This window comes from Pseudopodoces humilis, chromosome 18 (assembly GCF_049639895.1).
Source record: "Pseudopodoces humilis isolate 2021_Gansu_Grassland_sample_001 chromosome 18, ASM4963989v1, whole genome shotgun sequence".
In the NCBI taxonomy this organism is placed as follows: domain Eukaryota; kingdom Metazoa; phylum Chordata; class Aves; order Passeriformes; family Paridae; genus Pseudopodoces; species Pseudopodoces humilis.
The window spans coordinates 7,010,519-7,025,075 of NC_142217.1; the positions used below are offsets into that span (position 1 = coordinate 7,010,519).

A 14,557-nucleotide genomic window follows, 5' to 3' on the forward strand; every position below is an offset into this window, starting at 1 on the left:
CTCACTGATGATGAAGGGAGATAGCCTCAGGTAACTAAAGAACATCTACACCTCTATGAATACAGAAAGATGTAAGTTTTGGGTGTGCATTATTCCTAAAGCACATACACAGAGCTATAATACACTGTTTTCTGCTATAGTTTTATACAGATTCACATCTAGTTTTACATAAACCTGTGTAAAACTGACACTGTAACCAGGAATATCCCTTTGAGCACCCGTGAACTTGTTAGATTGTTGACATCTTCATAAAACCTCATTTGCAGACTTTGAGGGAGGTGGGGGGAATTCAGTGAAGTAACTCCTGCATTTAAACTTATAAAACATGCAATTCTTTGAGGCTCTAGAGACAGACATTGCAATATTTCAACTGTCAAAGCAACCTGCTGTGCTTGCTGGAAAGGTAACATCTTACTGGTAGAGAATTAGTTAATGACCTGGAAAAGGCTAATTTTTGAGGAACAGGTTAGACACAGAAAACTAAGGAATTCATCTTACCCTTGGGACTTGAAAAACTGTAATAGCATTGGATCCGTGTTAAGTCTCTGAGCGACTGTCTTTGCAACCTGAAAATAAATTTTTGGTAAGTTCTGAATTGTTTCACACAGTTATGACATTGCTCTACAATCATACAGTCATTCATTCCATGACAGGAACATTATGCTACAGGAATTCTGAGAAAACCCACTTTGCCTACCACCCTAAGGCTAAATAAACTAGTATTGTTAACTTCTGAACAGTTGACACAGAATAAGATATTCTAAGGAAAAAAAAAAGAGGAAACTTTTATTACAGTAAGTTAGTGTTGCCAAAAGGCCACTAAATCCACAACAATTGCTCCATTTTTATTTTGCTTGTTTTTGTTGTTTGGTTGCTTTTTGCTGTTGGTTTGATTTTTTTAAATTATAGTATTAGGAAAGTATGACTTGCTCTGAAGATTCTCACTCCTTTAATTTGCTCCATGTTAGTTAGCTTGCTGAGTAGTAACAACACATTATTCCCATGAGTACACTTCACATCACTGCCTCACAAAAGGCAGGGGCATTTTGGTTTTGTCTTATCAAAAAACCTCAAACCACACAGACCTTACACTTCAAGTGAAATAAAAGTAAGAGAGAGCAATAGGCCTAAAAACAGATGATGAGAACAGTACAGCAAAGCTCATCCCTGACATTTCCCTGTATGCAGATGCTCCAACTTTCTGCCTTTGGGGACAGAAAATAAAACTGATTTTTAGTGATTGTTTTTTGACATTGACAAGAGCAACTGCTGGAGAACTGCAGGGAGTCAAATCTGCTCAGGCTCTCAATAGATCAGACCAACTTTATTTCTTTTTTTTTTTTTGTATGTTTTCATGTCCAGTCTTCCTCATCTAAACACCCCAACCCATCTATTACCAACACAATAGGTTTGATCTGTTACTGTCACTGAGCACTTCACTGCGTGAAGAAAGCAATAGAACTTGATCTACAAAATAAAGAGTGATATCACAGGCAATAGGTAATCACTAGATGCCCATGGTATTTTCCTTTTAACAGCCAAATATGTTGAGCGAGTTTTACGTATCACTTTGAAAGCAAGTACATAATTTCATGAGAATATCATTTCCCTGACAGAGCAGAATAGCCTACCAAGAAAGAACCTGATCATCAAATAACTCATTATTAATAAAACTGGGGGGTTTCTAGTATTTTCTTCTCACAAGCCTTAGTGGCTTTCTTAAATTTTTCATTTAAAATGAAATGTACAAAACACAAAAAATGTACATGGGCAGTTATAGAACTTTTCTACAAGTATGTATAATGCAGCTGTGAACTAGGGCAAAAGTTACTTTCCAAACAAGGAAACAAAAGAGGAACAGGACACATGCCTGAAAGTAATTCATCCTATTGGATAAAGTAACAACAAATCCTGGGTCATTTGGGATGGTTTTATCACAGAAAATGACATCCACACGGTGATAGAGGTCTCGGAAGTATTCCTTAGCTGTTGGCAGCTCGCTGTTATCATTTTCTGGGTCATCCCTACAAGAGAAAACAAACGATGATATCATTACACATCACACTGTTACACACACAGGCAGTTGGGGCTTTTAAAAACATGTTTTACAGTAGGTCAGCAGCAGTGGAGAGATAGAGAGATGAAGTTCAGAAACCTTTTGCAAGAGCCACCACTGGTACACAGTAGGACTGGTGCAGTCAGCAGTGACCCAGGGCCCGGTGCCCTCACCTGCTGTGCTGCTCCCTGGGCAGCCTGGCCCTACTCTTGGTTCCTGTGGGTTCACAGCACCACTGCAGCAGGAGATGTCCCTCCCTCCCACCCTGCACATGCCTGTGTGTCTGTACTAATGCTGCACAGCTTTCCATGAGCCCCTGTATATATCACTTTGCACAGAGGCTGGATAGACAACATCGCTTGGCACAGAGAGGCAGAACAGTGGGCACAGGGGCTGGTTTGGGCCACTCCTGACTGGTACCCCAACTTCTCTGCAGAGAAACAGCACCAGGGTACAAGCTGTGCACTTACCCAGGAGTCAGCAGCCAGGCAAGGGTGCATAACACCAACTGGGTCAACTGGGAATGCGAGTTCCAAGGCATGACATGAGAAATACATTCATCTCACATAATCTGGGGTAAGAGTGCTGAAGATAGACTAGCTGGCTTCCACCCACTGTCAGCCCATGGAGAGAAACAGAGCAACACAGTTGGGTGTGACCATCAGGAGTGAGAGCATAGAAATGCTGATTTATAGCCCTGCCAAGCTTATGAAAGATCCCTTTATCGGATACAAGATGCAGGAGCTCCCCTTTTGCCTTGGAGAAATCTCCAGCTGAAGCACCAGTACACCTACGAGTGGCACGTGCTCAGGCAAACTGGGAGCACCTCATCACCACAGACCAGTAGGGACCCAACTGTGAGCACAAGGGAGAGGCAAAAAGAGAAAGCAGTTTAGTGGAATTCTGAGCTGAAAGAGCTCCAAGAGCCTTGTCCAGTGGCCATGGTACTGAGCCCAAGATCTGAAGGCTCTTTGGTGTCTGCGTTACAGTGGCTCCAGTACAAAGCTGCACAGATCAGACGCACTGCTGAACACACTCTGGTGTATACTCTCTGGTAATACTATGAGCTATTTTAGGTTATTGGTTTTCTAAACTAGGAGGACACCTTGTCCTTAAGTAATGTGGCACGTGATACTCGAATACCACTGATATTTGCTCATTTCCCCTTTGAATAAACAAATGAGAACTGCACACATCTACTATTGGAATGCAATACTTTGCTCTTGATAAAGAAGCTTAAAGGAAGTTCAGCTTTCAAAGTGAACCAGGTGATTTAATTTCAATAAGGTGCCCCCTTAAAATACATACTTCTGAAACACTATGATGTCACCATCCATGAGTTCATCGAGAGCTTTATCAAGAGATACATCATAGTCTTGAATCCTTTCTGTTAAATTGGGTTTAACTTCCTGCAATGAAGAACAAAAATTTTTGATCACAAAATAAAAGGTAAAAATAAAGATCACAATAGTGAAGAAATCATCAGATAATGTAACCTGTGCATTCTTTTAAGTGAAACAAATGGATAGATATGCATCTCCACAGATCCAATGCATGTATTATTAAATATCTATATGCATATTACATATTTATACTAGCAGGCTGACCTCTGGGCTGACCCAGGGATAAAAGCACTTGTGTAAACAAACTGGAATGACACTGTAATCCTGACCTGCCCAGAGCAAGCAGTACAGCTTTGCTGTTTAGGACAGCAGCACGTGTGCTGCCCTGGAACCACCAGAGAGAGCAGCAGGACTGCCAGCAGAAATTGCAACAAAAACCCAATTCCTTATTCTTACTCTAGCAAGGACTTTGCCTTGGCAAGATCTGCATCATCAGCACTCAATAAATGTAGCAGTTATAAAGGTTCATGGCTTGGGCAGAAACATCATAGCAGACTAAGGATTTTGTTTGCTGACTTTGGCTTGGGGAAGGAAGGAGAACATTTTCTCAACTTCACTAAGGTGGGCACTGAAAACACGATGGCCAATAATGTCTGCAGCATTAACTCCTCTAACTCAGCAACACAGATTTAGCAAATCAAAGCTGCTCATGTAGGACCCCATGGAGATTATTTTTTTGGTTTTAAAGCTTTACACTCTTATCTGTTTAATATAAAATCTGTTTTGAAGTTAACTCTCTGCTGCTACTCTGTTGCAGCACTGTAGACCTCAAAGCTATGGATTACCATTGTTAGGAGAAACTTCTTAAAATTAATAAATCTTTTTTTCTCTTTGCAGCATGTAAAAGACAAAGAAGTTACAAAAAGTCTATCAGTCCAAACCTCATAGAGGATAAGGTTAGTTTCTTGTGGAAATCCTGCTCTCTCACACATAACTGGAAGCAAGTCACCTGTCGGAAAAGAAAAAATGGAATTTGAAATGTGTTGCACTAATTGCTAGTGAGACCAACCACAGAAAGGAGAGAATCCCTTTTTTCACCCTGGGTAGATGGTTCTACAATGCCTAAGAAAGACAGCCTTTCACATTAAAGTTTCTCTTGTTGACATTCAACCAGACACACATTTATTGTTTCCTTCCACTTCATATGAACAACAAAAATATGTGGAAGTTCATTAAAAATCCAAGAGATGAAATAACACTGCTCCTTCCCCACAGAAAAGGTTTAGTGTCTTAAAAAAAATAAATTAATGACAGCTAAAATACAAAATTAAAAAATATGTATAAGTTAACAAAATGAGACATTCAAAATGAAAAATTAAAATATTTTTAGTCAGTGGGTATTTGCTGAATTCCTTAAATGGGGACCCGTATGAAAATCAAGGCTCACATGCAATCCAGGCTAAGCAGCTGCTCAGGCTGCCATAGTGAAAGGTTGTACAAGAGTTGAGGTATTTGAAAAGCTATTTGGGAGGGAAGTATCAAATCCCAAGGCTTTACAACAGGTTTGAAACAGCTGTAACACCTGGTGAGTACAGCAACAATGAATTCACCACCTGTGGGGTTTCAAGGGTCAGACCTGCAGAAAATATCACTGACACCACATGGGGAAGAAAACTCAGGTGTTGGGTGAAATAAGAATTTGCTTTTGTGGTACACCTTTGGTTTCAGTGATGGAATTATTATTAAAGAGAAGTTTGTTCAATCTACTTTAAAAACTTCAATGATTACAATGAAATTGAAATTCAGAACTCACGTATTTTACAGGATATAGGGGTGTAGATATGTCCACAATAATTCAAACTCCGAGTCTTCGGATCATACATCTTGAGAAACAACATTACATCATCTACAAATTAAAAAAACAACATTTAATTTTAAGTAAGGCTTGGGGAGGGGGAAGGAGATCACCTAGATGTTTTTATTTACACAGTAACAAATAAGTGTCTTTGATTTATTAATTCAAATAAATCAAAGTGCCCTTACAATATAGAGAAATTTATTCGGTGAGTCTAAAAACATGCAAAGCATGTCTTCCACTTCAATAGAAATGAGGGAAAAACTGCATGAGAAAAACTAATTTCAGCACTGTATTAGTTTGATGGATAGATCAAAAACATTGTTGAAAAAAGGAGTGCACAGTGTTTTTGGAGATACACCCAAAATGAAAGTATTTTGTGTTTTAGAAAGTTTTAGCCCATATGCTTACGATCTTTATCAAATTTGGGTAATGTTGCTCCAGTAGCAGCCATCTCTGGATCTACTGTTTCCAAAAATATTGTCCATGGATTCTCATTGTCACTGAGCTCAATCATCTATGTAGAAAGGTGGGAGAGAAGAGAAAAAAAAGCCTCTGAAGAACATAATACAACTTGGTATCTGCATTTTAATCAGATACAAGAACTTTATGACATTCTACAAGTAGGAGAGGTTTTTTTGAAGTTGTGTTAAAGGAAGTTTATGAAGTTTATTAAAACAAAAAATACAGATATAAAACTACCAAAAACTTTGATGAAGCAGTAACAGTAGGCTTTGCTTAAAATGAACCCCCTTCTTTATCTTTTGGAAGTTTACCTACAGCTACCTTTATAATGGCAAGGGTATTTAATCCACTAAACACCAAGTCTTCCCAAGTATCAAACCTCACCAGAAACAATAAAATTAATTTTACATTAAAAGCCTGAAAAACCTTGTGTCTCAAAGTTAGATAATCTTAAAGAGAACTAAAAACCATGGGAGATGCACAGAAGTAGTATCATTTCTCAGTGACTACTTACCGTTTTATTGCCATCTGCTTCATTATCTAACATTGCAGGTCTTTTTGTTCCATTACTTCTAGCTTGCATTGGCCATAATCTGATTTGATCCTGGGGAAATCCCTAAAATAAATAAAAATTGTGACAGGAAACTAAATCAAAACAAGGGAAAAATATGTTAAGATGCTTTTATTAAACTCAAACAGATCTTCTGTGTTAAAAGGTCCAAATTATGATTGCTGTCAATATGTGGAGAAGGCAAGGGCTATGAAAGAACCATAATGTAACAAAATAAATACATGCAGGTATTCAGCTACAGAAAACTCACCATTGTTTGAGAGAGGTTTTGAACAAACTCTGTAAGTGTGGAGTTTTTTAATACTTTGAAAACAGTGTATTTCACTTTTTCTTCATCATACATATCATTGCCTTGATGACCACAGAACTGATCCTCTGCCACTATCTGAAAAATGACATTTAAAGGTTACTATTCAGATTAGCCCAGCTGCACCACGTAATACCTTCTCAGGATGCTTTACTATGCAACCTCACTGGCCCTCTGGCACAGTGCTAACACTATTCATGTTCTCAGGGAGCAAATTTGCAAGAATACAGATCATAATGAAATTAAAAAATCGTGATTGATAATCTCATCAGTGCAAGTAATTAAATACATTAATTCTTACAAATACCGAGCAATTAAAAACCAGTCGTGCTTAGATCCCAAGTCTTGGAACGTGTTCCAACAATCTTGGCACTTGGAGAAAATGAAAAGGCAACATAATTCTGTGACTGGTGCAATGCAAGGAGGCCACTGAACCCTCTCCCTGTATTTCCCACAGCTCCCTGCACTCTTTGTTAACAGAAGCACAAACAGTGCAACGCTGCCAGTGTCCCACTGCAAACTCAGTGCAAATGCAGTGCAGAACAAACTGCACTTCACCAGTATCTCTGCTTATCAACACCAGAGAGAACAGGCAAGGAAACACGGAGGCACATGGAAAATGGGTTCCATTTCCCTGTGCCAGATGGGCTCTGGAAAGAGCCATAAACAGGGTTCCTTAAGGCAATTCATAACAATCCAGTCCATCTGGCTTTTCCAAAAAGATAATTGCAAATATAAGCAATCTTTCCTTCTGCTTCTACTTGATGAGTTCAGTTTGGCAACAGTCCAGACCTGCAGCCTATGGCTAGATACATTCTAATTTTAGAAAATAATTCCTGAAGGAGATAAAAGTGCAGTGGCAGGGCAGGCATTTGGAATAACCTGGTCTTTTTCCCTTTCACCTGAACTTACTATTTTTACTCACAAGCACAATAAATTCTAAAGAAAACAGAAATGTTTATAACATACAATACTGTGTGTTTTATTACTATTCGTTGCATATGTAAATACACTTAAAAGCACTAAAATCTTAATTCTCTTCAAACACTACTTCAGAACAAAATTTAAGGGGAAAAAAAAAAAGAAAATCAAGGTTTGCCTCGAGGGTGGTTCAACATTCGAAATTTTCATGGTAAAGTAGTCATAACTTAATCTGTTTCAAAAGCTGACCTGCACTTGCATATAGAGGTGAGCTTCCTGCCTCTCCTTCCTCTTCTGAGCTTCTATCCTTTTCTCTTCTTGTAGCCTTTCTACAAGTTGTTGAGGAATATCATGGTCAGTGACAGGCTGCAAAACTTCACCTATAAAGCAGATTTTATGATGTTATTTCAAGATTTCCATCAAACAGGTTATTTTTCATACACACTTGACTTCCCTCTGATTTCAAGTCAAAACCAGCTTTCTTCATCTTTCACTTAAAAACATGGCTTGTTATCATCATGCTTTGGCAAAAGAACCATTTCCATGCCAAAATGCACTACTTCCTATGAAATATATATCACAGACTTCCAAATGAAATATTCAACTCAGAATTAAAAAAATACTTGCCACCACTCCATTTTTAAAGCATATATGTGTCTACATGTTTACAATCAATCTGATTTGATTCCGTTACAAAGTCAGTTCCCAAAGTTTCCCATCCTATAAACCAGCCAAGGTTGAAGCACTCTGCAGGTGCCTCACTGAGCTAAAAGATGACCCAGAGCAGCACATACTTTCCAAAAGTGAGAGAGCAGCTGGTCGATCCCGTGGGATCTCTAGGTTCCGGCTGTAACTAACACAGTCCTGTTGTAGGAACACTGCCAACAATTCAGAGGTAAAAGAACCCTGCCTCCCTGCCTGTAGGGCCCCTTTGAGCACAGAGAGGACACATACTGAGCTTGGACTCCCTGATGTACACCAGCATGTAGGCGTTGGTGCAGTGCCGCACGGACAGGTCGTCGTCGTGCCCCCCGTAGTTGTGTTCGATCGCCTCCTCCTTTGTGCACCTCGACACAACATCGTCATCGAATTTACACCACTAGGGAGCAAGTTTTATAGAAAGGTGATTTTACATGTAAAAACATGATCCTGAATGATAAATTAATCCTATTTCTGGCACGTCTTTCAGCTCTTTGAAGTAACTAAAATTACCTTCAAGCGGCACGACTTTTAAAAGGAAATCTAGTTCAGTATAATTTGTGCTACCTGCTACTTGTGCTTGGCATAAGGAAGTCCATAAATACCAAACCTTTACTGAACATTTTACAGTAAGTACCAAAAGTATAATAATTGTTCCAAGAAGCTTTTCTTAAGACTGATATTCTAATGTCTAGTACTTCTGTAGGAAACAGAAAATTGATGTTATCTGTTGTAAAATTAAATAAAAAGCAGTGATAACACAAGACATCTAGCAAGTCTTTGTACATTTAGAGTAATATATATCAAATTTTAAATTAAAACAATAAAGCAAATTTAAAAATACATTACAAATAGCAACAAATTCACAATAAAATCTTACTTCTACTCTTACTGTGAACAATCATGTACACACAAAACCAGTCAACTCAAGGGAAGAGGTACCTGACCTATAAATGTCCGATCCAATCAAGTCACCTAAACCTGGAACAGTGGGACACACACAAACATGCTGAACTTCTGAGTCACAGGAACACTGGAAATGCTCCTATTTGCTTCAGCAAAGTCAGCCTCAAAAAAATGCTGGATAAAATCTGATTACAGAACAACTTCAACACACACACACACACAAGTGAAGCGATTTCCTCAGTTAAAAAGTCTTTTGTTAAAAGTCAAGTGTGTATGCACTCTTCTTTTAGGGGACAAAAATTCTGAAGATTTTCCCATTACAAAAACTGCAAGTATGCATTTACAACACAAAAACTTTTAGGTGCTTTTCAATACTCACTTTGCCATCGCCCTTTGGATTTAAGTAAACAACATAATGTCCACCATGGTTATCTCCACTGTGTACAAGAACTGCATGGAGAATGTAATTTGCAGGATCTTTAGGATCTGTTTTTTGCAAAAATTCATCTAGTGGCAACTGTTCAGGAAATTCAAACCTAGTTTTGAAAAGAATTAAGACAATTGTATTTGTAGTTAAGATAGACACACATTATTATGTACTACTATGGAACATTATGCGAACTCCTAAAGCAAAGTATAAAAATTGAACATATTACTGTTACAATGTCATTTCTATCCAGGACATACTGCATACAGTGGCAGAACTTATACTGTTTAAATATGGAATAAAAATAAACTTTTCCAGCAGCTCAGGAAAGTATGCCCTCAGTAACAAGGGCAAGAGCACTTCAACTGAATTAGGGCTGGTTTGGATTCACTGCATCAAGGCAAAAGCTTTAAAATCTGTTATTTTCTAGCAGACAAATGCAGCTTTTCTAGCACAGGTACCACTGGACTGGAACATTACTCTGAAATACCTCACCTTGGTGATAATGAGATAATTGCAATACACATTCAGTTTACAACCAACCATGTATCTCCTCGAGAAATTACCAGCCTCTTCTTACAGTGAGTGGGCAAATGACTCTCACTCCATCCATGGAAACAGATGGAGGGCAAGCAGGTTAACTCCTTATTCATCCTGCTTTCTCTGGTGGCAGCCTAGCCACACACTGCACAAAGAATGCTACACAAGCCGTTCGAAGATGCAGTCAGCTGTTCACGCTCTAAACAAGCATTATGAATTGCCAAGCATTCAATTTGTCATTCTGAATTTCAACGTTCAACCCATGCTCCTTTAGGGGACCTCCACTGTGTGTCACTCCACACGCTTGCCTCTCAGAGTTTAGTCAAAACCAGGATTTTGGGAGGCTATTTTTTGGTAAAATATATTCACAGGTCTAAATTCTACCAAAAAACTCAACCCACACACTAAACCAGCCAACCCACTTACCTATCATTTATCTTGATGTTTTGGTCAGTCTGAGGATCATACATAAATCTCATGAGCTGTAGGTGTAATACTGGTGGCAGTGTTAGGAACTTCACACCTTTCTCTGCCTCCTAGACATTTTAAAGGAAATAGAGGGTTGAAATTGCAGGTTTTTTAGCAACTCAGAATACTTGTTTGTTGCAGACACTTTCATATGGACTTTATTATAGACTTGACGATACAATGTGCACCAGAATGGTTTAAAACTTGGCTGCAATTTGAGTATCCTAATGCTGCACCAATCTCCCATAAGCTACTCCAGTAACACAAGAATTCAAATTAAATTTAGGCCACTCATACAAACGTATGTGGACATCTCACTGCATTAAGAGCAAGTTACCTGCATAAATAAAATTGGGAGAATATGGAGGCAAAAGATAATTTTTGATCAATTAAGAATTTCATGTCCATTGCATCCTGCCAACAAGGATTTGGCTCTTCTGCCAAGAACAGCTAAAGAATATATCAAACATTACTGACAAAACCTGGTATGTCAAAGCTGCAGAAATAAGCTTTAGTGAAACATTATTTATAAAGGACTTCAGCTTACTCCAGTGGGTGCAGAAAAGTGCAACTGAAGAGCTCAGAAACATGTGCACACAGATAAATGTTTAATTTCCATGAGTTCATTTGGTGTTCTTGCTGAGAGTACAAGCATGAGCTCTCCTAAGTTACTTCTAGAGCTATGCTGCATTTTCACTTGACACAGGGAAGAACAGACTACTCACAGAGGAACACCTCAGTCTTGAGATTGGTGGAAAAGTGAGTGATTCTAGAACTGGAAGACTTGGACCTATAAAACTCACTACAAATTGAACTGCTATAAAATCTGAGCTCCATTTTAAGAAATAAGAGGAGCTATATAAAAACTTGTCTAAGAAGAAACATCACCAAAATCAGTTGATAAAATCTAGAATGGGTTTTGCAACATTGTTATTTTATCAAGGATAAAGAAATAATATTTAAAACCGGGTTGAAAAAAAAATAGAATACCTGCAAGCCATGTTCTCCTGCATCATATTTGTTATCACCATCCAACTGCTCCACTGCAACGTAGTCAATGAAGGACTCAAAAACTGAATGGAAAAAGATTGGGGAATTGTACAGAAGGAGGAAAAAGTGTAAGTTTATTCTAGCCTGCAATGTATTAATCAAATGAAGTATTAGGACAGAGGAGTTTGTGTTTGAATATTTCTGTCCTTACTTTAAGTCAAGTTTTCAATTGCTTAAGAATGTCAAGAAATGCACCATATTGCAGAGGCATATCCAAGAGTACCAGCAGATTTTAAAATCACACAGTTACAGCTGTCTGCCACAGCTCCTCACTTCTGTTAAGCATCAAGCCAGATGCCTCTGTTTGCTGGACTGTACACATCCTCTCCTGTGCCTTGGACCCCAAGTGCTCAGTAAAGAGATGATAAGGGACCACTGCTATACTGTTCTGAGCAGTTCATCTGTTTTTTATTTCTTATTACTATGGCCAGGTCTAAATAAAAATCTATTTCATCCAAGTTCATCTTTATATATAAATTATAACTACTGTGACAATACCACTGTGACCACAATGGCACAGTTTTATGACCCCAGAAAACCGCTTAAGTTCTAGAGTTTTATGAAAAGATACCAGTGAGAGAATTAGGAAGGAAGGAGCAGGGAAAGGAAATGGAATGCAGGCAAAAACATTCTCTGCATTGAAAATGTTTTCAATAAGCTGTCCTAAAGCATATATTTCCAATCACTGTGCACCAATAAACCCATTTGAAAACATCAGGCACTGAAGATGTCCAACATGTTGAGGTACTGGATTAGTGCATATCACAGTGTATCACTTACTATTTTTCTTTCCCTTTATACTTAGCTGGATGTCATAATAATCTTCTATTCGTTCAGATCGATAGTCTACGTGCTTGCATTGGATATAAGACTGGAAACAAAACCAAAACAACACAGAAGTTCAATTTTCTAGAAGTAACAAGAGCTAACCTATATTATTTTTGAGAAGGTATAAAATACATACCACCATCTTCCCTCTGAACAACTTAGGGATAGTGCCTTCTACACACGTGCCTTTCATTTTATTTTCCACATTATCAAGCAGCTGAAAGAAAAAATCAGTTTTTACACAAGATAAACTTGCAGTTTTTAATTTTATTCATCATATACACATGATTACTTAACTGATTAGAGTCATTTGGACAAAAATGAAATGTCCATCTATTTGTACAGGCATCTCCTTTCTAGTCCTTTAAATCCTCCTCTTCCCCCTAAACTGAGGGCTACTCCAACTACTCCATTCCTTTGAGTCTGGACAGCTCCCCAGATGTAACAGTGCATTTCATCTCCAAAAGTGCATTTCTCTCCATGGCTATAAATGTACTACTAGCACACATTCCAGCAACTTTCAAGCTTTTCTACTCTTTACAAATTCCTCACTCACAAAAGGTCGCAAGCAATCCCATTCTTAAAGAGAAACCAAGGCAAAAACTCTGCCTTTGAGACCCAATATATATATATATATATATATATATATATCTATCTATCTATCTATATATATATATATATATACACATACAGAATATCATGAGAAATTTATACATCACAGATCAGCAAGAAATAAACATACCACTCGACATAATTCCTGGACATCGTGTTGCATGAAGCTGTCTAAAGTTTCCCACCTTTGTAAGGCAAATAAATAAAAGATTACTAACTAGAAAAGAAACACCTCAAAAGACATTTTTTGATTTCTTTGCAGATCAAGAATGTAATACACAACAAGATGACTGAGATTTAGGACTGGCTGATGCACAGGTTCTTTAGCTGGGTAGGAAGAAGGGGCAGTGACCTTGTGGGACATTTTGGCAGCTGGTCTGTGCCCAGCCCCCTGCTCCTGTGTGGGGCTGGGGCAGGGATTGCAAAGGCACCCAGAGCCAGCTGTGGAGGGCACAGGCAGGCTGTTGCTCTTCCAGTCTACAGCCCACTCTCAGCTCATGCCAAAAAACCTCTTAAATAAAGGCTTGGGAGCAATTCAATGCCATCAGTTTCCACTGCAGGTTTCCAGTTGCCTCTCTTGCAAGGGCCCTTCAGGTGCAGTTAAGCCGTGTTCAGGGATTACTTCCCTGAACAGATTACGTGTTCAGGGAGCACAGGAAAGGAAGCAAATGGATTTATAGCAAAGACTGGCTCCTTTGTGCGCATCTAAACATTTAGTCCTGGGCATGCAGTAACTCCAAGGAGGCATTCAGCTCTCTGCACTGTCCATTGCAAACACATGGTGTGAAAGCAGGGGTGAAGGCAGCAGGATCTAAATGCCTCATAACCAGCATGGCACACTGCAACAAGGGTGTTCAGCTCTCCTGCCTTCAATAAAACAAGAAGCATAAAATGTTTCTAGCTCCAGAATTAAACACACCTGTGAGAACTGTAACTTCAACTCAAGAAAGCTTTTTAAGTTCTAGGTCTCTGACAGTATTTTTTGCAGACTGTATGAAATAAACTCTATTGACTGTAAGCTCCAGCTTCAGTGTGATGTTCCACCCTGGCCCTGGAGCCAGCAGCAGGGTGATCAGGAGCAGCGCTGACTTTATCCTCCCTCCCACTCTCTTCTCAGTGACTCACCCCCACTGTCACACGGCAGCAAACTAATCTCCAAAGTGTGCCAACAACTGTGTGGGGTCCACACTTAAACAAGCTGAATCAAGTGACCTGTCAGATAATTAAGAATAGAAAATAATGCCCTGACTCTCTAGGCTTTAAACATTAGCCAGCTCATAGGACAAACCAAAGAAAAAGGTCACACACTAAAATTAGGATAAAGAAGGGCTCCTTCAGACATGGCATAATTTTCTACTTGAAGAAGTCAAACCTAGAATTTCCTAACATTCAGTAAAAAGTAATACCCTAACCAGCACCTAGGGCTCACAAGGCCAAAAACCTCTCTCTGATTCAATGATGAGGGAAGGGGGAAACCTAAATCTTCAAACACATCCTAAAATTATTTCC

At 38.8% G+C, this 14,557-nt stretch overlaps 1 protein-coding gene across 1 annotated transcript in view; it reads right to left on the reverse strand.

Annotated features, from left to right (window-relative positions):
• Positions 1-14,557, reverse strand: part of USP7 (ubiquitin specific peptidase 7) — a 69,342-nt gene that overhangs the window by 8,443 nt on the left and 46,342 nt on the right. The window contains exons 8-23 of the mRNA XM_005522879.3: positions 13,179-13,233; positions 12,573-12,653; positions 12,389-12,479; positions 11,549-11,631; positions 10,517-10,626; positions 9,503-9,659; positions 8,473-8,617; positions 7,768-7,898; positions 6,541-6,675; positions 6,234-6,335; positions 5,666-5,771; positions 5,213-5,305; positions 4,341-4,408; positions 3,365-3,465; positions 1,871-2,024; positions 499-566 (exon numbers count right to left, since the gene is read on the reverse strand). Of these exons, the coding sequence (XP_005522936.1) occupies positions 499-566; positions 1,871-2,024; positions 3,365-3,465; positions 4,341-4,408; positions 5,213-5,305; positions 5,666-5,771; positions 6,234-6,335; positions 6,541-6,675; positions 7,768-7,898; positions 8,473-8,617; positions 9,503-9,659; positions 10,517-10,626; positions 11,549-11,631; positions 12,389-12,479; positions 12,573-12,653; positions 13,179-13,233 (1,680 nt within the window). The remainder of the gene's footprint in view (positions 1-498; positions 567-1,870; positions 2,025-3,364; positions 3,466-4,340; positions 4,409-5,212; positions 5,306-5,665; positions 5,772-6,233; positions 6,336-6,540; positions 6,676-7,767; positions 7,899-8,472; positions 8,618-9,502; positions 9,660-10,516; positions 10,627-11,548; positions 11,632-12,388; positions 12,480-12,572; positions 12,654-13,178; positions 13,234-14,557) is intronic.